The following is a 23,477-nucleotide window of genomic DNA, read 5'->3' as shown; positions in this document are numbered from 1 at the left end:
TGCAGATCTCTTCTTTCACAGTGTTAGCAAAAAGATTTTCCATAATTTTCAATTTTAGGGCCAGGGAAATACACACAATCATTGAACACAACCTAATTATGTGTTAAGTTTGTCACGATTCTTTGCTACATTTTGCATTAAATATATTTGCGAGTGTACCATACCTTGAAAATGCTGAAGAAAATGACGCTTTTAAAGATGAAACTCAATATATCTCTTTTACCGTTGAGGTCTACTGACTTAATTTCATAGCTTTGTACAGTATGCCTTCTAAGGTTGCGGATATAAGAACATATCTGTAGTTCCACAATTTTGTTTAGTCTGCTGGTCTTTTGTAAAGACCAGTGAAGGAATTATAGGAAATCATCGCAAAGCTTCCTTTTAAAAATTTATATTAAGTATTTTTTTTAAAAGTAAAAACTAAATTTGGATTTTCTTTTTGAAAAAAGTTCTATGGTGCAGAGCAAAAAAAAAAATGAAAATAGTGTAATGCAAATTCTTGTGAAGATAAAGTAACAAAAGTACTGAACTATTAGACTAGGGGGTAGAGATGCTGTAAGGTAGCAAAGCAGAAAACATAAATCATGTGAAAAAATCCATTTGGTCATGCAAACTAAGTCCACAGACCGTGGCTGGGAATTTCATTGGAGCTGCTTCCGCTCCACTGCCATAACTTTGAGTGCTTTGCAGACCCTCTTTATGCTTATAAAAAGGGTATCTGCTTCTCTTTTGATGAAGCTATGGTGTAGCAGACTGAAAGCTGGCTATGCCATCATTCATTGCCCCTGAGAAGTTGGTGATGAGATGCTGTATTGAACTGCTGCAGTCCATGTGGTGTAGATATACCCACAGTGCTTTTAGGAAGGAAGTTACATGATTATGACCCAGCAACAGTGAAGGAACGGCAATATAGTTCCAAGTCAGGATGGCTTGTGGTTTGGAGAGGAAGTTGCAGGTGGTGGTATTCCCATACATCTGCTGCCCTTCTAGGTGGTAGAGGTGGGGGTTGTAAGGTGCTGTTAAAGGAGCCTTAGTGAGTTGCTGTAGCGCATGTTTTAGATGGTACACACTGTTGCCACTGTGGTGGTGGAGGGAGCAAATGTTCAAGGTGGTGGATGGTGTGCTGATCAAGTGGGCTGCTTTGTCCTGGATGTTGTCAAGCTTCTCATGTTGGAGCTGCACTCATCCAGACAAGTGGAGAGTATTCCATCACACTCCTGACTTGTACCTTGTGGATGGTGGACAGGCTTTGGGGAGTCACTAGGTGAGTTACTCGCCACAGAATCCCCAGCCTCTGACCTGCTCTTGTAGCCACAGTATTTATATGGCTGGCCCAGTTCAGTTTCTAGTCAATGGTAACCCCTAGGATGTTGTTAGTGGAGGAATCAGTGATGGTAATGTCATTGAATGACAAGCAGAGATGGTCAGATTCTCTCTTGTTGGAGATGGTCATTGCCTGGCACTTGTTACTTGCCATTTATCAGCCGAAGCTCGAATGTTATCCAGGTCTTGCTGCATATGGACACGGACTGCTTCAGTACCTGAGGAGTTGCGAATGGTGCTGAACATTGTGCAGTCATCAGTGAACATCCCCCACTATGATGGAAGGAAGATCATTGATGAAGCAACTGAAAATGGTTGGGCCACAGACACTAGCCTGAGGGAGGCGATGGTGTAGTGGTATTGTCACTGGACTAGTAATCCAGAGACCCAGGGTAATGCTCTGGCGACCTGGGTTCGAACCCCACCACGGCAGATGGTGGAATTTAATTCAATAAAAATCTGGAGTTAAAAGTCTAATGATGACTATGAAACCATTGTCGATTGTTGTAAAAACCCATCTAGTTCACTAATTCCCTTTAGGGAAGGAAATCTGCTGTCCTGGTCTGGCCTACATGTGACTCCAGACAGCTGCGTGGTTGACTCTTAAATGCCCTCTGGGGCATGGGCAATAAATGCTGGCTGTGCCAGTGACGCATGAATGAAAAAAAAAACTCCTGCAGTGATGTCCTAGGACTGAGATGATTGACTTCCAACAACCACAACTATCTTCCTTTGTGCTCGGTATGACTCTAGCCAGTGGAGAGCTTTCCCCCTGATTCCTGTTGACTCCTTCAGGGCTCATTGATTCCACACTTGGTCAAATGCTGCCTTGACGTCAAAGGCAGTCACTGTCACCTCACCTCTTGGGTTCAGCTCTTTTGTCCATGTTTGAACCAAGTATGTAATGAGGGCAAGAGCGAAGTGGCCATAGCAGAATCCAAACTGAGTGTCAGTGAACAGGTTATTGCTGAGTAAGTGCTGCGTGATAGCACTGTTGATGACCGCTTCATCACTTTGCTGATGATCGAGAGTAAACTGATGGGGTGGTAATTGGCTGGGTTGGATTTGTTCTACTTTTTGTGGACAGGACATACCTGAGCAATTTTCCAGGTAGATGCCAGTGTTTTAGCTGTACTGGAACAGCTTTGTTAGAGGTGTGGCTAGTTCTGGAGCACATCCTTTCAGTATTATTCCTGGAATATTGTCAGGACCCATTGCTTTTGCCTTCAAGTGTCTTCAGTGCCTTCAGCCGTTATTTGATATCATGGGGAGTGAATCGAATTGACTGAAGCCTGGCATTAATGATGCTGGGGATCTCGGGTAGGGGCCGAGGTGGATCATCCACTCGGCACTTCTGGCTGAAGATGGTTGTGAATGCTTCAGCTTTGTTTTTTGCAGTGATGTCTTGGTCTCCCCCATCATTGAGGATGGGGATATTTTTGGAGCCTCTTCCTGTTAGTTGTTTAATTGTCCACCACCATGACTGGATGTGACAGGTCTGCAGTGCTTAGTTCTGATCCGTAGGTTGTGGGATCGCTTCGCTCTTGTCGACCAAATTATGCTTACACTGTTAGGCAAGTAAGTAGTCCTCTGTTGTTGCTTCATCAGGTTGACACTTCATTTTTAGGTGTACCTGGCATGCTGTTCTGCACTCTCCATTGAACCAGGGTTGATCCCCTGGCTTGGTGGTAATGTTAGAATACGGGATATGCCAGGCCATGAGGTTACAGATTATGGTTGAATACAATTCTGCTGCTGATGGCCCACAGCACCTCATGGCTGCCCAGTTTTGAGTTGCTTAATCTGTTTGAAATCTATCCCATGTAGCACGGTGGTAGTGCCACACAACACGATGGAAGGCATCCTCAATTTGAAGATGGGACTTCGTCTCCACAAGGACTGTGCAGTGGTCACTGCTACCAATACTGTCATGGACAGATGCGTCTGACTGGTAGATTGGTGAGGAGTAGGTTTTTCCCTTTTGTTGGTTTCCTCACCAGCTATCGCAGACCTACTCGAGGGCTCTGTTAGTGGCGGTGCTATCATTGAAGTCCTCCACCCAGAGCACATTCTGTGCCCTTGCCACCCTCGGTGCTTCTTCCAAGTGGTATTCAAAATTTAGGAATACAGATTAATCAGCTGAGGGGTGGGGGTATGGTGGGTGGTATTCAGTAAGAGGTTTCCTTGTCCATCTTTGACCTGCTGCCATGAGACTTCATGGAGTTCAGAGTCAATGTTGAGAACCCACAGGGCAACTCCCTACCACCAGCTCTGGTGGGATAGGACGTACCCAGGGATGATGATGGTGGTGTCCAGGACATTGTAAGGTATGATTCTGAGAGTAAGACACAGTCAGGCTGTTGCTTGACTAGTCTGTGAGACAGCTCTCCCAATTTTGGCACAAGCCCCCAAATGTTTGGTAAGGAGGACTTTGCAGGGTTGACAGGGCTGGATGTGGGGCATTATCGTTTCCGGTGCTAGGTCAATGCTGGGTGGTCCGTCTGGTTTCATTCCTTATTGACTTTTCCTGTAGCAGTTTGATACAACTGAGTCAAAAACAGAAAATGCTGTAAAAACTCAGCAGGTCTGACAGCATCTCTGGAGAGAGAAAGAGTTGACATTTCGAGTCCATAAGACTCTTCTTCAGACACAACTGAGTGGCTTGCTAGACCATTACAGAAGACATTTACAAGTCAACCACATTGCTGAGAGTTTGGAGTCACATGTAGGCCAGACCAGATAAGGACGGCGGATTTCCTCCCCTAAAGGGCTTTTGTGAAAAAAATCGACAATGGTTTCAGGGTCACCATTACTGAGACTAGCTTTTAATTCTAGATTTATTAATTGAATTCAAATTTTACCAGCTACCATGGTGGGATTTGAACCCATGCCCCCAGAGTATTAGCCTGGGCCTCTGGATTACTTGTTCAGTGACTTACCACTATGCCCCCACCTTCCCTGGAATTCCCAGCCTATGTGAGATTTACCCTATCATGAAATCTACCTTACCCATCAATGCTCCTGAGAGAAAACGCTGCATAAATAATTGCCTGATTCCCATATGTTATTCAAGAAAAATTCTTCATATTCACCTGTGCTCATCAGCTCAGGCGTGTTATCCTGCGCAGACAACAAACACTCCCCTTTATTCCTGTTTTCTCTTCTCCATGAACTCTGGCCACCACATCTCATGGAATATTTAATCGTCTCATTGTAACTCTTTAAATCCCTAGCCTGTTCTCAGCCAAATATTTATCGAGCTCCCTTTTGAAGAAAGAAATTGAGGAATTATTCAGTGTTCTTTCCAAGATTGTGCTGTCCATAGTTACAAGAGTTCTGAGTCATTTCTGGTCACATTCAAGGCTTAATTTATTCTTTCATGGGTATGGGCATCGCTGGCAAAGCCAGCATTGTTGCCCACCCTCAATTGCCCTTGAACTGAGTGGCCTGCTAGACCATTTCAGAGGACCATTTAAGAGCCAGACACATTTACTGTGGGTCTGAAGTCACATGTAAGCAGACCGGGTAAGGATGGTAGATTTCCTTTCCTGAAGGACATTATTGAACCAGATGGAGTTTTACAACAGTCGACGATAGTAATGGTGACCATGAAACCAAGATTAGTGGGTGGGATTTTCTGGCCTCGTCTTCCACTGGAATCATCCGGTCCCGCCGAAATTCGATGGACCTTTGGCTGGCCCACTGCATTCCCCCACAGCAGGCCCTGCCATGGCAGGGCTGGCAAATCCCAGCCCAGGTCTTTTTAATTTATTGATTTTTAAAATTTCACCAGCTGCTGTGAAACCATGGGCGGAATTTTGCACTGGTGGGATTTTTCGGTCCCGCTGAAGTCAGTGGACTTTTGAACGTTTGGCCGCAGGGGCTGTAAAATTCTGCCCCATGTCTCCAGAGCATTAGCCTGGGAGTCTGGATTATGCATCCAGTGACATTACCACAATGTAATGTAATGTAGTGTAAGCAGGTTATTAGACTGTGCACATCTTCTCACTGTGCAGCATTTGAATCACCACGTCTGGACCTTCTCCATCCTCTTGAATGAGGCAGTGAAAATGTTTCTTTTAATCTTTTAAATAAGGTATTCTTCATGTCTTTTACAAATCCATTCAACGGGTACCAAAACTTACTTTTGATGTCACTGTTATCATCTTTCCACATTCTTAATTTCACTGTCTTATTCACTCTCAGCTGGGACTCTCACATCTTCATTGCTCAGGCTGCTCCAAGAAACTCTCTTAATTCTATAGTACAAAAGTTACTTTCTCTTCAATAACTAGTAAAAGCCCAGAAGCACCCAAGTCTTGAATATTGCATTTGGAATTGCTCTTTTAGCATTGTTGTCATATTCCTGGGTGGATACAAGAAAAATCTTAGATCGAAAATTAATAAGAGAAAGATGTAATTTTTTAATTCATGATTTATTATTTCAATACTGTGGCTATTTTCCAAGCTCTGATTTTGATATTCAATAGATTATAATCAGCTGTTAGGGACATTATTTTTAAATACAGCATAGGTAATATTAAAATTTAGTAATTTAATAGAAGTACTAAGTATATCATAAAAACATTACAACAAGCTTGTAAGTACAGAAAATAAAAAGTTTAAACTTGACAGATTTCTTTATATATGTGGCACGTAGCCTTTCCTAACTAATGCCAGACAATGTGTAGTTTGTGATTTCCAAGTATTTCTGCGACAGTTTAGTCCATTGTTGTGTGGTTTTCGTGCTTTAAGAAAAGAACTAGTGAGTTCTTTTCTTCAGGTATTGTTGTCAGCCTCTACTGTAAGTTTAAACTAGTGGGTAATGATAATTGAGCCTCTACTATCACATAGTTTAAACTAGCATGTTAATACATTTTTAATTATTTTCTTCCATCCTGTTATATCAAAGGTATGTGAGTATTCATACCTGCCTCAAGGCATCTACCAATGCTGCTGTATAGTTTGAGCTAATAACAGCCTCTAAGAATGGTTGGTGAGAATCATCTGCAAATTATTTCTCCCTTTATTTCATGGATCCCTGACTAGACCAGCTGAGATTGACAATTTGAGAAAAGGAGGTACAAAATAATTTCCTATTGCTAGTTTGGTTTTGCTGCTTTAGAAAAGGATATCGACAAGGACAAAATAAGTATGGATTCTCTTGGGCCGGAGTGGGGGGGACTCTTACAAACATGACATTGACATTTTAAAGGTGAGATTTTGGGTGTCTATTTTACAAGGGAGTATATTGCTCACCCCGCCCGCCCATAGTCGGCAGTTTGTCCACTTTAAAAAGGGCTGCCCTGCAGCGGTAATGTGCTGGGGGGGAGGTGGCCTTAACAAGGTGAGAGTGAGACTTTTGCCCCTCGGGGCTAGGAAGTCCCACCCTCTAGAGCTGCCAGTCAATCTGATTGGCTGGCAGCTGAGTAGTCCCAGCAGTGCCAGAAAGCAATAGTGGGCCACTGCTGAGACTACAAGGGAGCCCCAAGAAGAAGATCGTGGATACGTGGGGTTTTGTTCGCGGAGGGATTGGGGACCCTAGTGAGGGGAGTAGGGTGTCATGTTCAAGAGGCCGGGGGTGTGGGAGGCACAAATGGGGAGGGGTACCCTGATAGGCACAGGGCGCGCCCCCCCCCCACCCCCAAAAGGGGTTACCCCCTTCTTTCTTGCCTTTACCCAAAGTTGAGAAAGTAGCAGGTTGGCCACTTTTCTTCTGCCTTCCCCTGCATCATGGCGGTGGAGGCAGAAAGAGGCTCTTCGTGGCCTTTAATTGGCAACTGAAGGGCCTCAATAGATCAGAGAGTGGGCGGGCTGGGTGACACCTTACCTGTCCGCCCTAATACAGAGGACAGCTCGGGTGGGCAGGAAGGCGATGGGCTAGCCCCCTGTTTTATTTTGCCTTCATATATGCCTGTGATGGGGGCTGTAAAATTCCTCCCTTTGTTTCTGTAAGAAGTGGGCAATGGTGGTGAGCAACAGACGGTATGCCTTTGAATCAGGGACCATTGAGATAAAGTGTAGCTGGTATTTAACTCAAGATGTCAGTAATTTTGTTAATCCCTGGATTAGATATTGATTTAGCCAACCTCATTAGGAGGAGATGACAGTAGCAGAAAGTTGTCAAGTATTCACTTCATTATTGAATGCAGAGATAATGGAGTGGGTGATTTTAACCCCCAGTGACCAGTCGATTTGAGTCTGGTGAGATGTTTAATTTTTTAAAAATTCCAAACCCAAACAGAACATGCCTCGAACTTACCTGTTTTAACAGAGGTGGGATAGGGGTGGGTATGGGGGCAGTGGGGATTGGAGGGCATTATGGAGAATGGCGTTCAGAAAGCTCCCTCCCAGGAAGCCTCATTAAAATATTTATATGATTGGCTATGTGCCATAGATCTTATCTCCTTTGACGCTAACGCTAGCAGATTGAGTTTCCCGCTCCTTGGAGGAAATCTGATGGCCCAACAAACCGAGAACTGCTGCATGGATTTCCTGGCTTTTTGAACTGAGCCTCTTAATCCACAACCCCAGATCCCAGATCCACATTCTTAAACCACAACGTTCCCCCCCCCCCCCAACCTGGAAGACCCCAAATCTGGAAATCCTTCCCTGGGAATATTGAGCTATGGATTCCAATTTTTGTTTCATGTTATAACAACTCATAAATGAATAGATGAGACAATATGCATATCAGTATTTTACCAGATGCTAAAAACAAAAAGCTAAAAGCTACTGCGGATGCTGGAAATCCAAAACAAAAACAGAATTACCTGGAAAAACCCAGCAGGTCTGGCAGCATCGGTGGAGAAGAAATCAGTTAACGTTTCGGGTCTTCATGACCCTTCGGCAGAACTGAGTATAGTTAGGAGAAAAGTGAAATATAAGCTGGTCTAAGGTGGTTGGGGGCGGGGGGGGGAGGGGGGGGGAGAGAGAAGTTGAGGGTGTGGTGATTGTGGAGATAAGCAAGCAGTGATAGGAGCAGATAATCAAAAGATGTCACAGACAAAAGGATCAAAGAGGTGTTGAAGGTGGTGATATTGTCTGAGAAAAGTGCTAATTAAGAATGGAAGACAGGATACTCAAGGTACAGCTCTAGTGGGGGTGGGGTGGAAAGACTAAAAAAGTTTTAGTTTTAGATTTAAAAATAATGGAAATAGGTGGGAAAAGAAGAATCTATATAAATTATTGAAAAAAAGGGAGGGGGGAGAAACGGGCTGCGGATGGGGGGAGGGGGAGTTTAAGATCTAAAGTTGTTGAATTCAATATTCAGCCCGGAAGGCTGTAAAGTGCCTAGTTGGAAGATGAGGTGCTGTTCCTCCAGTTTGCGTTGGGCTTCACTGGAACAATGCAGCAAGCCAAGGACAGACATGTGGGCAAGAGAACAGGGTGGAGTATTAAAATGGCAAGCGACAGGGAGGTTTGGGTCTTTCTTGCGGATAGACCACAGGTGTTCTGCAAAGCGGTCGCCCAGTTTGCGTTTGGTCTCTCCAATGTAGAGGAGACCGCATTGGGAACAACGAATGCAGTAGACTAAGTTAGGGGAAATGCAAGTGAAATGCTGCTTCACTTGAAAGGAGTGTTTGGGCCCTTGGACGGTGAGGAGAGAGGAAGTGAAGGGGCAGGTGTTGCATCTTCTGCGTGGGCATGGGGAGGTGCCATAGGTGGGGGTTGAGGAGTAGGGAGTGATGGAGGAGTGGACCAGGGTGTCCCGGAGGGTCGAGGTGCTGTCATATTGGTGCTTAAGGCTAATGGGCTTATGGAGATGCAAGAACATCATCTAATTTTTCTTTCCCCCTGCTTATCTGTGGAGTTAGAGGTAAAATCCCAGGTTGCATGACCTGTTAAATGTCTTTTTAATATTTTATATTGGATGAAAGAACTGAGGGCATCCTGGCTAAGTTTGTAGATGATACAAAGATGGAGGGACAGGTAGTATTGAGGAGGCGAGGAGGCTGCAGAAGGATTTGGACAGGTTAGGAGAATGGGCAAAGAAGTGGCAGATGGAATACAACGTGGGGAAGTGTGAGGTCATGCACTTTGGTAGGAAGAATAGGGGCATAGACTATTTTCTAAATGGGGAGAGAATTCAGAAGTCTGGAGTGCAAATGGACTTGGGAGTCCTAGTCCAGGATTCTCTTAAGGTTAACTTGCAGGTTGAGTCGGTAGTTAGGAAGGCAAATGCAATGTTGGCATTTATTTCAAGAGGACTAGAATATAAAAGCATGGATGTGCTGCTGAGGCTTTATAAGGCTCTGGTCAGACCACATTTAGAATATTGTGAGCAATTTTGGGCCCCGTATCTCAGGAAGGATGTGCTGGCCCTGGAGAGGGTCCAGAGGAGGTTCACGAGAACGATCCCAGGAATGAAAGGCTTAACATATGAGGAACGTTTGAGGACTCTGGGTCTATACTCGATGGAGTTTAGAAGGATGAGGGGGGATATGATTGAAACTTACAGAATACTGAAAGGCCTGGATAGAGTGGACGTGGGGAAGATGTTTCCATTAGTAGGAGAGACTAGGACCCGAGGGCACAGCCTCAGAGTAAAGGGAATACCTTTTAGAACAGAGATGAGGAGAAACTTCTTTAGCCAGAGAGTGGTGAATCTATGGAATTCAATGCCACAGAAGGCTGTGGAGGCCAGGTCATTGAGTGTATTTAAGAGCGAGATAGATAGGTTCTTGATTGGTAAGGGGATCAAAGGTTACGGGGAGAAGGCAGGAGAATGGGGTTGAGAAACTTATCAGCCATGATTGAATGGCGGAGCAGACTCGATGGGCCGAATGGCCTAATTTCTGCTCCTATGTCTTGTGGTCTTCTGTGACAATTTTAAAGGGAAGTTGGATTTTAGGCTGTTTTAGGAAGATAGGATTAGTAATGCTGAAAAAAGAGATATTTTTGGTCGAAGCTGTTCATCTTGCCCTCAGCAGGACAATTCACAAGAAAATGCCAAATGTTAGGGGAAACAACATTTTTGTACTGTTTGAGAAGAGAGTGCTGATTAGTTGGCAAATGGACTCTGGTATAACTGTGGATAATGCACCAATTGATGGTGACTGACAGTTAACTGCCAGACATTTTGTTTAATAAGTGACAGCCGTTTGCTGGTTCATTCCCCAGGGCAATGCCTTGACCAATCAGTCAAGCCGCCTGTTTAAATTTCAAACAGTGCTTTGCAGTTAACTGTCTATCACCATCAACTGGTGCATTCTCCATGGCAACATCTCTACCAATCAGAGTCCACTTTCTAACCAATCAGCACTCTCTTCTCATACGGTATAAATATGTTGTTTCCCCTGACATTGGTATTTTCTTGCGAATTGTCCTGATGAATACAAGACGAAAAGTTTTGACCAAAAAAAGGTCTCTTTTTTATTTCAACAGTACTCAAGTTCTGTACTACCAAATGACTATAAGATAAGATTAGATGATCTACTGGAAAATGTATAAATAATGGTATATTTTAGTTATTGGGAATGAAGGAAAAGTTGGTTAAATTGATTAATGCAATAATGGAATTATTTAGGAATTTAAAATATGTCGTTATTCGTGGTAATTTATTTGGAACTAGTTGATTTTCTATGACTTTGTAATAATTTTTTAGTGAAGAGTTAGATTTTAAAGTCTGTAGCCTGCTAAATCCTAAAGGAACAACAACAATGTGCATTTATATGGCATGTATAATGTAGTAAACATCCCAAGCTTGCTTCGCAGGAGTGTTGTGTAACAACATTTGGCACTGAGCTACATCAGGAAATATTGTTCCCAGAGGAATGCTTTAAGGTGTGTTTTACAAGAGGAAAGAGAGAGGTGTCAAGGTTTAGGGAGGGAATTCCAGAGCTTAGTCCCTTGGCAGCTGAAAAAGCGGCCACCAATGGTGAAGCAAATAAAATCAGGAATGTTCAAGAGACCCAAACTGGAGGAGCATGAAGGTCTCAGAGGGTTATAGGGCTGGAGGAAATTACAGAGATCGAGAGGGGTGAGGCCATGGAGGGATTTGAAAACAAGGATGAGAGTTTAAAAAACTTAAAATGATTGGATATAAGGTTTTCTCCCTTTTTGCAACACTTTTAGACATCCTGTCAGAAATACTGTTTAAGCAGAAGAAAACCAGAATCATGTGGAGGGCCCAGTGTGTGATGCAGCGTTTCCTGTGGTGGAACATTAGTTACAAAAATGCATGCTGTGGGCTGACAGCTATTATTAGGCAGTTGAGTTATTAAGTGCCCTCACAGATGTTTTTGCTTAAAGCATTGTTTCAAGCAGGGTTGCTCCTCAGTCCCTCTTGTATGGTGGACTTGTGAGGAAGAGATTAAAATCTGTAGCAGTGGTTCAATAATATAAGAATGAAGCGGTGGTCAAAATAGTAAAACTTGTACAAAATATTCAAAACAAAAACAAAAATACCTGGAAAAACTCAGCAGGTCTGGCAGCATCTGCGGAGAGGAACACAGTTAACGTTTCGAGTCTGTATGACTCTTCAACAGAACTAAGTAAAAATAGAAAAGAGCTGAAATATAAGCTGGTTTAAGGCGGGGGGGAGGGTAGAGCTGGATAGAGGGCCAGTGATAGCTGGAGATAGCCAAAAGATGTCACAGACAAAAGGACAAAGAGGTGTTGAAGGTGGTGATATTATCTAAGGAATGTGCTAATTAAGGGTAGAAAGCAGGACAAGCAAGGTACAGATAGCCCTAGTGGGGGTGGGGTGAAGGAATGGAAATGGGCTAAAAGGTAGAAATAAAAAGATGGATGGAAATACATTTAAAAATAATGGAAATAAGTGGGAAAAGAAAAATCTATATAAATTATTGGGGGAAAAAAGGGGGGGAATCAGAAATGGGGTGGGGATGGAGGAGAGAGTTCATGATCTAAAATAGTTGAACTCAATATTCAGTCCGGAAGGCTGTAAAGTGCCTAGTCGGAAGATGAGGTGTTGTTCCTCCAGTTTGCATTGAGCTTCACTGGAACAAAGCAGCAGGCCAAGGACGGACATGTGGGCATGAGAGCAGGGTGGAGTGTTGAAATGGCAAGCGACAGGGAGGTCTGGGTCATGCTTGCGGACAGACCGAAGGTGTTCCGCAAAGCGGTCACCCAGTCTGCGTTTGGTCTCTCCAATGTAGAGGAAACCGCATTGGGAGCAACGAATGCAGTAGACAAATATTCAAAATTGCTTTCCTTTTTCCATTAATTCTCTCCCTACTTGCATCTCTCCTGATGGTGCAATCGGTGGTCCCAAATACTCACTTTCACTTTTGGCTTCTGAATGGGAATGGCTTCTGCCCATTGCTGACTAGTATGTTGCAGCCAGGTATTACACGTTTATTAAAAAAAAGTCAGCTAATAAGTTCTGTGGCCACATCCAGAGTGCACTGTTTGTAGAGGCAAATAAGGTGCAGAATAATTCTGCATTGCATTTTTAGCAGAACCTCTGACATATGCACCAACAAAAATCACGCAAAATAACAAACTGTCACAGCCTGTTTTAATATCTGTAAATACATTTGAAGATTCCCCGTTCAACGGATCCTTTTACCCACCTCCAATATTCTCCCTCCACTTGGATCCCTCCCTCTGGATTCTTACCTTCTCTTGATCTTTTCATTGAGAACTGTCGGCTTGACATTAGCCGTCTCAATTTCTCTGCTCCTCTCACCCATTCTAATCTGTCTCTCTCTGAACTCACTGCACTCCGTTCTCTCAGGTCCAACCCCAACATTGTCATCAAACCCGCTGACAAGGGTGGTACTGTTGTTGTCTGGCGCATTGACCTCTACCTCGCGGAGGCTGAGCGTCAACTCGCAGACGTTTCCTCCTACCTCTCCCTGGACCATGACCCCACCACAGAACATCAAGCCATTGTTTCCAGGACTGTCACTGACCTCATCTCCTCTGGAGATCTTCCTCCCACAGCTTCCAACTTGATAGTCGCCCAACCTCGGACGGCCCGCTTCTACCTCCTACCCAAAATCCACAAACAGAACTGTCCTGGCAGACCGATCGTGTCAGCCTGTTCCTGCCCCACGGAACTCATTTCTCGTTATCTTGACTCCCTTCTCTCTCCCCTTGTCCAGTCCCTTCCCACCTACATCCGTGATTCCTCTGACACCTTACGTCACATCAACAATTTCCAGTTCCCTGGCCCCAACCGCTTCCTCTTCACCATGGATGTCCAATCCCTCTACACCTCCATCCCCCACCAGGATGGTCTGAGGGCCCTTAGCTTCTTCCTTGAACAGAGGCCCCAACAATCCCCATCCACCACTACTCTCCTCCGTCTGGCTGAACTTGTTCTCACACTGAACAATTTCTCCTTTAACTCCTCTCACTTCCTCCAAATAAAAGGTGTGGCTATGGGTACCCGCATGGGCCCCAGCTATGCCTGTCTCTTTATGGGGTATGTGGAACATTCCTTGTTCCAGTCCTACTCCGGCCCCCTCCCACAACTCTTTCTCCGGTACATCGATGATTACTTCGGTGCTGCTTCATGCTCTCGTCGGGACCTGGAAAAATTTATTAATTTTGCTTCCAATCTCCACCCCTCCATCATCTTCACATGGTCCATCTCTGACACTTCTCTTCCCTTCCTTGACCTCTCTGTCTCAATTTCTGATGATAGACTGTCCACCAATATCCATTACAAGCCTACCGACTCCCACAGCTACCTCGACTACAGCTCCTCACACCCCGCTTCCTGTAAAGACTCCATCCCATTCTCTCAGTTCCTTCGCCTCCGTCGCATCTGTTCTGATGACGCTACCTTCAAAAACAGCTCCTCTGACATGTCCTCCTTCTTCCTTAACCGAGGTTTTCCATCCACGGTCGTTGACAGGGCCCTCAACCGTGTCCGGCCCATATCCCGCGCATCCTCCCTCACGCCTTCTCCTCCTTCCCAGAAACATGATAGGGTCCCCCTTGTCCTCACTTATCACCCCACCAGCCTCCGCATTCAAAGGATCATCCTCCGCCATTTCCGCCAACTCCAGCATGATGCCACCACCAAACACATCTTCCCTTCACCCCCCTTGACGGCATTCCGTAGGGATCGTTCCCTCCGGGACACCCTGGTCCACTCCTCCATCACCCCCTACTCCTCAACCCCCACTTATGGCACCTCCCCATGCCCACGCAGAAGATGCAACACCTGCCCCTTCACTTCCTCTCTCCTCACCGTCCAAGGGCCCAAACACTCCTTTCAGGTGAAGCAGCATTTCACTTGCATTTCCCCTAACTTAGTCTACTGCATTCGTTGCTCCCAATGCGGTCTCCTCTACATTGGAGAGACCAAACGCAAACTGGGCGACCGTTTTGCGGAACACCTGCGGTCTGTCCGCAAGAAAGACCCAAACCTCCCTGTCGCTTGCCATTTTAACACTCCACCCTGTTCTCTTGCCCACATGTCTGTCCTTGGCTTGCTGCATTGTTCCAGTGAAGCCCAACGCAAACTGGAGGAACAGCACCTCATCTTCCGACTAGGCACTTTACAGCCTTCTGGGCTGAATATTGAATTCAACAACTTTAGATCTTAAACTCCCCCTCCCCCCATCCCCACCCCGTTTCTTTTCCCCCCCCCACCCGCCTTTTTTTTCAATAATTTATATAGATTCTTCTTTCCCCACCTATTTCCATTATTTTTAAATCTAAAACTAAAACCTTTAGTCTTTCCACCCCACCCCCACTAGAGCTGTACTTTGAATATCCTGTCTTGCATTCTTAATTAGCACTTTTCTCAGACAAAAACCACCACCTTCAACACCTCTTTGACCCTTTTGTCTCTGACATCTTTTCATTATCTGCTCACACCACACCCTCAATGTGTCTCTTCCCCCCCACCCACCTTAAACCAATTTATATTTCTCCCTTGTTGAAACTATGCTTCAGTTCTGCTGAAGGGCCATGAGGGCTCGAAACGTTGACTGATTTCTTCTCCGCCGATGCTGCCAGACTTGCTGAGTTTTTCCAGGTAATTCTGTTTTTATTTTGTTGAAGATTACAACATTGTTTTTGTCCTGTAAAGCATGTACTGTGTGTTAGATGAAACCTATATGGTCTTTGAGGGCACACACACTGCTAACATCCATGGAATATGACATTAAAAGCAGATGGATACTTTGGCAGGAAGACAAGCAGCATCAGCATGCAATCTTAGTGTCATTTCAAGCTTTCTGCCCTTTGAAAAATGATCTTATTAACGTCAATATCCTGATGTTACTTTACCACCCATTGCACAACTTTTACTGGGGTTGTATGTACTGGACAAGAAAGCAATCTGGAACAGCAGTGTATGCAAACATTCAGATCATTTAGGGAGCTGCAAGAACAAGGGAAAAACTTGCGAACAAGGAGCAGGAGTAGGCCATTCAACCCCTCGGGGCCTGCTCCGCCATTTCATGGCTGATCTGGTAGTAATCTGAAATTTACATCCCACCTACCCCCCACAATCTATCACCCCCTTTCATACCAAGAATCTATACACTTCTGCCTTAAAAATATTCAAAGACTGCTTCCATCACCTTTTCAGGAAGGGGGCTTCAAAGACCCTCTGAGAGAAAATTTTTTGCCTCATCTCTGTTTCAAATGGATGACCCCTTATTTTTAAACAGTTCTAGTTCTAGATTCTCCCACAGGAGGAAGCATCCTCTCCACATCCACCCTGTCAAGACCTCTCAGGATTTTATGCTTCAATCTAGTCACCTCTAACTCATCTAAACTCCAGCAGATACCAGCCTAGCCTGTCCAGTCTTTCCTCATAAGACAACCCACCCATTCAAGGTATTAGTCTGGTAAACTTCCTCTGAACTGCTTCCAGTGCATTTACATCCTTCCTTAAATAAGGTGACCAATACTGTACACATTCCTCCAAATGTAGTCTCACTAGTGCCCTGTGCAACTGAAGCATAACCTCCCTTCTTTTGTATTCAATTCCCCTCGCAAGAAATGATAACATTCTATTAGCTTTCCTAATTACTTACTCAGCAGTGGTTTCCTGATCTTCCACAGTAACTGTGACAGAAGATTAGTGACATCCCTTAGAAATTTTCTGCCGAAATCATAGCAAAGGATTGAAGGAACCACCGAGGAAATTCTCGGCCAGTCTTCAGTCTGCATTGGTTCCTTGTGGAAGTCAAGATAGGGCCAGCTCTCAAACACTGGTAGATTTTATATCCAATGGGAGTTACCACAGGGGTAAGCCACCACATTAGACACATATAAATCAGTTGTCTAATGTGCTGTTTAGCCAAGCCCACTTGTATATCAAGTTTCATCAGGTTATAAAATACAAATTTGTGCTTATTAAGAAGCTTGGAAAGAAATACAAATAGATAAGCAAATTGGAAAGCAATGCACTACTTAACTTTCACTGACAAGTTAAGCACTCCAAACCCAGTACAGTAAACTTTTCAGAACTCTTATGATGCTTTTGTTTTCAGGGCTGTTGTTTTTTTTTAATCCTCAAGAGTATACATGTACAGGTGCCTTTGAGTCTTTTGTACTTTTACACTGTACTGTGCTTGTTGGAGGGATGCATCAATATATATAGGTTTCTTGGAATGACTGTGTTTATGCCAGAAATAATATGAATCAAGGGATTGGTTGAGGTTAATAGAATGATCCTATTTTATGGCAACTAGTCAGGTCTGAGAACTGGAGTTGGGGGAAGAGAAGGATTCAAGGCCCTACTTGCATTGTGTTGAGTATCATAAATATGTGACCTATGTAGGAGTGCTGACCTCCCATCTCAAGGCTCTCTATTCTCAGAAGAGTTTTGTAGCTGATTACAGGTAAGTCAACTAGACAACCTTTACAGGGCAGCAGATCCTCTGCTGGAATTCGCCCAGCTTTAGCTCTGGTGCTGTAAGTCAGCTTGGCCTAAAACAACAGGCAAGGCATTCCTTTTTTACAATTGTTATTGATACAGAAAGCTACATATTATCTGTGCACGTGAGTCAGATGTTAATTTTGAATCCAGTCAAAAGTTATGTCATTCATATCCTGTTGCACCAGCTCATAGGGAAAACCAATGCATTTGTACTATTTAAAATACAAAGCAGTGAATAGCATTTCTTTCCCAATAGCACCTGTCACTATATTTTAATAAGTGTTACCTGACTTTATTAAAAATCCTGTGCTTTCCTTACAAATAAGAATTTGCGATAGAAGTCAGGTTGAGTTTTCGCCATATGTGGGATTTTGCAATACTTGTAGCCAATTCATGTATTAGTTCCAATAGTCATGCTATAATTATATATTTTTGTGATAACAAGACATTTACAGTCTGTGCAGGTTGCTGCTGATGACCTCTCAATCCTTTTTATGTTCTAGTGTTGATTTTAGCCTTTTAGCCTTTAGTCCTTTTAGCCAAATCATTGAACTTCTCATAAACTACTGTTCTGTTATTTTGACATACATCTTTCATTTGTAGAGAATGGAAAAAATCCTGACATTGTTACACTCAATAATAAAACATTAATTTCCTTTGTCATCTTTCAAAAGTGCTCTGCTTCAAGTATTTCACGTGAGAAAATGATAGTTGTATAAGAATTATATAGTAAATGTTTAAAATAAGTAATTTCAGTTCTCACTAACAGCTTTTAATGAATCTGAATTTTGTAAAATGGCGTAGAAAAATCTTAACCCTATTGGCTGAAAGAACAGCTGTTAATATAGGCCTACATTGTAAAACAAACTCATCTACTCCAAGCAACAGAGTTACATCATGGTTTATTTTATGTTGAAACAGCTGCTTCAGGTTAATGAAAGTACTCAACTGTACCTCATGATTTGATCCATTCTTCGTCCATATTCTTTTGTAAATGATACTTGAATTTATTAAGAAATTTACTGAACTAGTCTAAGAGAAGAGCCAGTGCCAATTTCAAATGAACTGCACCTAAAAATAGTTGTTTCAGCATCAGATCCAGTTTTGAAGTGCATACATCTATAAAACTGATTTTGTCAGTTTTTGTAAGTTGGTATTAATTATGAAATACAACTTGAGAGTATTTTGCAGTAGGTGTCTCCAAATTCTGATCATCTCATTGGATGGCTTATGGTTGGCACTCCAATCAGGTAGTTAGAATTAAAAACAGGTGGTTCAGTTATAAAAGCTGATTAGAATTATGAAAGCTTTATAGAGTACAGAATGCCCCCAGTTGTGGGGAAGAGCAAAACTGGATGCTGTTAACATGGTTACAAAAAAAAATCAAACAAGGGATTTAATAGAAATATATTTACCCAAAGAGTGATGAGAATGTGAAACTCAGTACCAAAGGGAGTAGTTGAGACAAAAAGAAGAAACGCGTTTAAGAGGAAGGTAGGTAAGTATATGGGAGAGAAGGGAGTGGAGGGGTATTCTGTCAGAATTAGATGAGGAAGATTTGGGAGGAGGCATGTGTGGAGCATAAACATTGGCGTGGACTGCTTGGGCTGAATGGCCTGTTTACATGCTGTGTATCCTATGAAATTCTATAATATTTTGGACCTAATGGGGAATATCGGCTGATGGGAGACAAGAAGTGGTATACGAGTCATATTTCTGATGGTGATTTCGAACAGAAAAGTTGTCTGTGGTTAATTTGTTATTAATCTGCATGTTACTGTTTTTTTTAAAAAGTCTCTCTGTTAGTCACTGCTTTGTATTAATACGATTTTATTAATATTTAAAATGAGGTAGAATTGCTTTCAGTAATTACAAATATTTCTTTTGCCATGCACTTAAATTTTTCTTAGAAAATTAATGAATCTACTTCTGCTTTTCTTTCAAGGTGCCAGTGAATGGACACCCTCCCTTATCAAATGACATACAGCTAATTCCTGTGGAAGAAACAAAAGGTTCACTAGCTACAGAGAAGAAATTTCTTAAGGTACATTGAAGACAATCATCATTCATTTGATCCTTTGTGCTTTTCCAGTGTTTTAGTGGATAAATGTGCCTTAAGATATCATATCCATGTTAGAATAGAAGGTTCCAAGATTATGATGAAAGGTTTTGGTAACGTGAAGAAGAAAAAGAGTATTTGATTGTAAGTCAGTGACAAAAAAATCACTAAGAATTATCAGCAGAGATGTTAGGAGATCTTTCTTAATGCGGTGTGTTCCTATTTCTTGGAATGCTTTGCTATAGAGTGTATTTGAAGCAGAGACCACTGTACGATTGTCCTATGAGGAGAGATTAAGTCCACTAAGCCTACATTCCCTACAATTTTGAAGAATGGGAGATGATCTCGTTGAAACATAAAATTCTTAAGAGGTTTGACAGGGCAGATGCTAGTAAGACGTTTCCCCTGGTTGGGGAGCCTAGAACTAGGAGGCCATGGTCTCAAAATAAGGGATCGGCCGATTAGGACCGAGATGAGGAGAAATTTCTTCAGTCACTGAATCGTTGGAATTTTCTATCTACAGAGAGCTGTGGATGCTCAGTTGTTGTGCTTATTCAAGAGGGAGGTAAATAGATTTTTGGAAGCTAAGGGAATCGAGGAATATGGGGATAGTCTGGCTAGGCGGAGTTGAAGTAGATCAGCCATGATCTTTTTGAATGGTGGAGCAAACTCAAGAGACTGAATGGCCTACTCTTGCTCCTGTTTCTTAAATATCTTCTAAGGGAAGAATGGATAAACATTTGAAGTCTAGGAATATGCTGACAATAAAAAAACCAAGGCTTTAGATTAGTTTTGCATCTCTCTATCAAACAGCTAAGATAGACATGGATGAGACATGGTTCTGCTGAAGAGTTCGATTAAAATCACAGGATGTTCCCTTTCACGTCTTACAAGCTTCCTTCAGGCAGCATTAAAGTAGAGTGACAGCTAGTTGAGTGGTCATATATTGTGTGTTTGCAGGACATGAGCAGAACAGTTGCATGAAATTTTTGAAATTCCCTAGGTTGCCAGGAAAGTTCTGTAGATTTTTTAGGTGTGTTTGTATTTCACCCTCTATCTTCGAACTGGGTGTTCCAATCTGCTACTAAATACAGTTGTGGCACTGACCATTTTCTTTATGATTCCATTGATCTCATGCAAGATCATGTGGCAACTGGCCTGGTGTTAAAAAAGGGTAGGCAAGATTAAGCAATGTACCAAACTCCAGTGAGAGTGTCTGCGGCTCAGTAAACTTGCTTGAGATAACAAGCCTTGCCTGTATGTCTGTCACAGATTTGTCCCAAGATCAGTTATGTGTGGTGCATGGCTACCAAAGAGATGTGGAAAGCAATTGGTCTGTTAAGAGTCCTGTTGACTTCGAACAGTTTGGTTTGTGCTAGAAATGTTCTTTGAAGGAATGGTTTGCAATGAAACCACAGTTGAGAAAGCTGCTGCACAAGCTGTACAGAACTGTCAACACTAGAACATTTATTTTCTTATTATTACAGCTGCTTCTTATAATTAAAATAATATAGCTATTCCAGTCCAGTGACAGATGACACCTTCTAATAACGTGAATGTATACTTTTGGAGATGAGGTTTCAATACCAGTCAAAAGGGTAAACCTCTCCGGTAGATGTACAGCTGGGACACTGTACCAGTTTTTAATTTTTCATTAAAATGCTATTACATTTGCTTTAGCAAGTGTACACAGAGGGTGATTATAACATGCAGTTTTCTGCTACAAACCTTTGTTGAAACATATTCCATAAATTATTGCTCGAATAAGAGGAATATTAGTGAATACATGGAATAACAAAGAGAGTGGGATTAGAAGGAGCAGCTCATGTGGCAAAAAACAACTGAATGGACCAAATGGCATGTATCATGTGCTCAGGCTTTCTAAGGTTCTGTGAAAAAGATGTGCTAGCAATACATAATAGAGTAGACAAGGAGAGAATGGACTGCTTTTTTTAATTTAATTGACACACTGAGTACGGAACAGGATGGGGCTGAGGGGCTGATCAGTGACATCTGGGTGGGTGTCAGAGGCCTTGGTGTGTATGAGGAGGATTTAGAAACCCTCCGAGAACTTTGCAGTTTTTTTTGGTAAGTCTGGCCAGTGCAGCGTGACTTCTTGGTTCTTTCTTCTGTCTTTTATTTTTCTTTGGTTTCCTCTAGGAGAATTTTAAAAAAGATCTGTGAACCCATACTTGTGCAAAATGATAGGTTAAAAACACGGTAATAAATTTGAGATTGATTTTGAATCATTGTTGCTGACTGGCTCTTACTCTGTTGGCCTATTTAATCTGTCGAATATCACAACCACCTGTTCTACCAAAAGTGTAGGAGTTCAGAGTGTTGATACATTAGTTCATTTATATATTTTTTTCTTTCATGGGATGTGGACATTGCTGGCTAGGCCAGCATTTGTTGCTGTATGCCTAATTGCCCTTGAACTGAGTGGCCTACTAGGCTATTTTGGAGGGCAGCTAAGAGCCCACCACATTGCTGTGGATCTGGAGTCACATGGCCAGACCAGGTAAGGATGGCAGATTTCCTTCTCTAGAGGATATTAGTAAACCAGATAAGTTCTTACGACAATCACCATTACTGAGACTAGCTTTATATTCCAGATTTTATTAATTGAATGGTGGGATTTGAACCCGTGCTCCCAGAGCATTACCCTGGGCCTCTGGATTACTAGTCCTGTGACATTACCACGACACCTCTGTCTTCCCCAAGTGTCAGTCAGTGAATTGAACTATTTTACTGTACTTGCCTCAAGGTCAAGGGTAAGGTTCAGATCCAGACTGTCTGAGTCAGTGGCATACCAGCCCATTCTTCATATGGACTATGCATAATCTGTTCCATCACACTGCGAATCTGAAGAATTGTAGCCCTCTAAAGCCCAAGAAAGCAAGACTCTAGAATGTTTATTCAATCTTACACATTTCTTGACATGCCATTTCCATGAACTGCACAGCTCAGCTATCACGTGGTAAACAATGATCTCTATCCATTCTCATAACTCCTGAAGCAGTAGGTATTTTTGTAGCTGTCGTTTAAACTGGCTATTCAACATATTAACGGTACAGCTGACCATCTATTCCACTTTGTTTTTTTTAACAAGGCTTTCAGTTGCCATATTTTGAATATTTTAATTATTTTAAATACTTATTATTAGATATGCAGCAGAGTCAAAAGTGGGTGTAAATTGAAGGGTGGATTGGCACAGTTTCAGACATTTCATTGTGAAAATTTACGCAGTAACTTCAGGAAGACAGCCCTGATAATTTACAGCATCTGCATTTTGATGGCTCGACAATGGGAAATTGTCCAGAGACAATCTACTAGAAATATGTCATAGCAATTTGCAGCCCATCTACCATCATTAGTATGTGATCTTGATATGCAAATAACAGGCAGCCAGAACATAAAGTTTAATTAAACAGCTTTTTTAAAAAATGTGTGTGTGCATGTGTTTATATTTGAAAACTCTGGCTGGAATTTTAGCTGAGGCCCTGTTATTACGGCTGAAAGTGGCCCCCGAGCCTGCGAGGGCAGAAGATGCGACCGTGGGGCTGGCATGGGGATTTTACTGGCTCGGCTAATTAAGAGTCCACTGCCAGGCCCAGCATCTAGTTAAGGTTGGCGGCACTCCTCTAAGTTGCTGATGCAATCAGGGGGTTGGCAGCTCGGCAGCTTTGGCAGTGCCACCATTAGACGTGGCTGCAGCTGAGGCTACAGACAGAAGCAGAGGGTGCCTCCATGTTAAGGCACCCTTGACAGGCAGATAAGTGTTTTTTAATGTGCCATTGTCAGGCAGGCAGGAAGGCCCCGGCAGTCAGAGATGTGAACCCTCCAGTTGAGGTATGAAGCCATGGGAGTGGCCAATTCTGTCGGAGAGGCCCCTTCCATTGGCCATGGAGTGGTTCTAACGGAGGACACCACCCCCACCCCCAGAACCCACTGTAAGGCCACCTCAATATACTTGATGGTCTCCCCACGTGACGGGGGCCCATCCTGGCAGCAATAAAACACCGGCAGGGGCAGGAAATGGCCATGTATTGGCCAGTTAACTGCATTAATTGTCATCCGCCAACCAGAGACCAGCAGCCGTGCTGCTGCTATTCCCACAGTCGACACTCCCGTGGCAGCAGGAAGATGTGGAGCTCCCCTCCCAACACCTTTTGTTACCATTTTGCTAGCCCTCCTGCCCCCCCAGGCCCTCTCCAAAGGGCTGGTAAAACCTGGCCTTCTGTGTTCTCCACCTCCCTGTGGTTAAATAAAGCA

At 43.1% G+C, this 23,477-nt stretch overlaps 1 protein-coding gene across 1 annotated transcript in view; it reads left to right on the top strand.

Annotated features, from left to right (window-relative positions):
* The window catches only part of LOC144680499 (protein LYRIC-like), a 109,321-nt gene that overhangs the window by 14,087 nt on the left and 71,757 nt on the right, over positions 1–23,477 (top strand). Inside the window, exon 2 of the mRNA XM_078541540.1 lies at positions 19,089–19,187. Coding sequence (XP_078397666.1) covers positions 19,089–19,187 — 99 coding nt within the window. The remainder of the gene's footprint in view (positions 1–19,088; positions 19,188–23,477) is intronic.

This window comes from Cetorhinus maximus, chromosome 5 (genome assembly GCF_964194155.1).
Source record: "Cetorhinus maximus chromosome 5, sCetMax3.hap1.1, whole genome shotgun sequence".
NCBI lineage: Eukaryota > Metazoa > Chordata > Chondrichthyes > Lamniformes > Cetorhinidae > Cetorhinus > Cetorhinus maximus.
The sequence above is the reverse complement of the archived record's forward strand: the minus strand, read 5'-3'. Positions and strand labels throughout refer to the sequence as shown.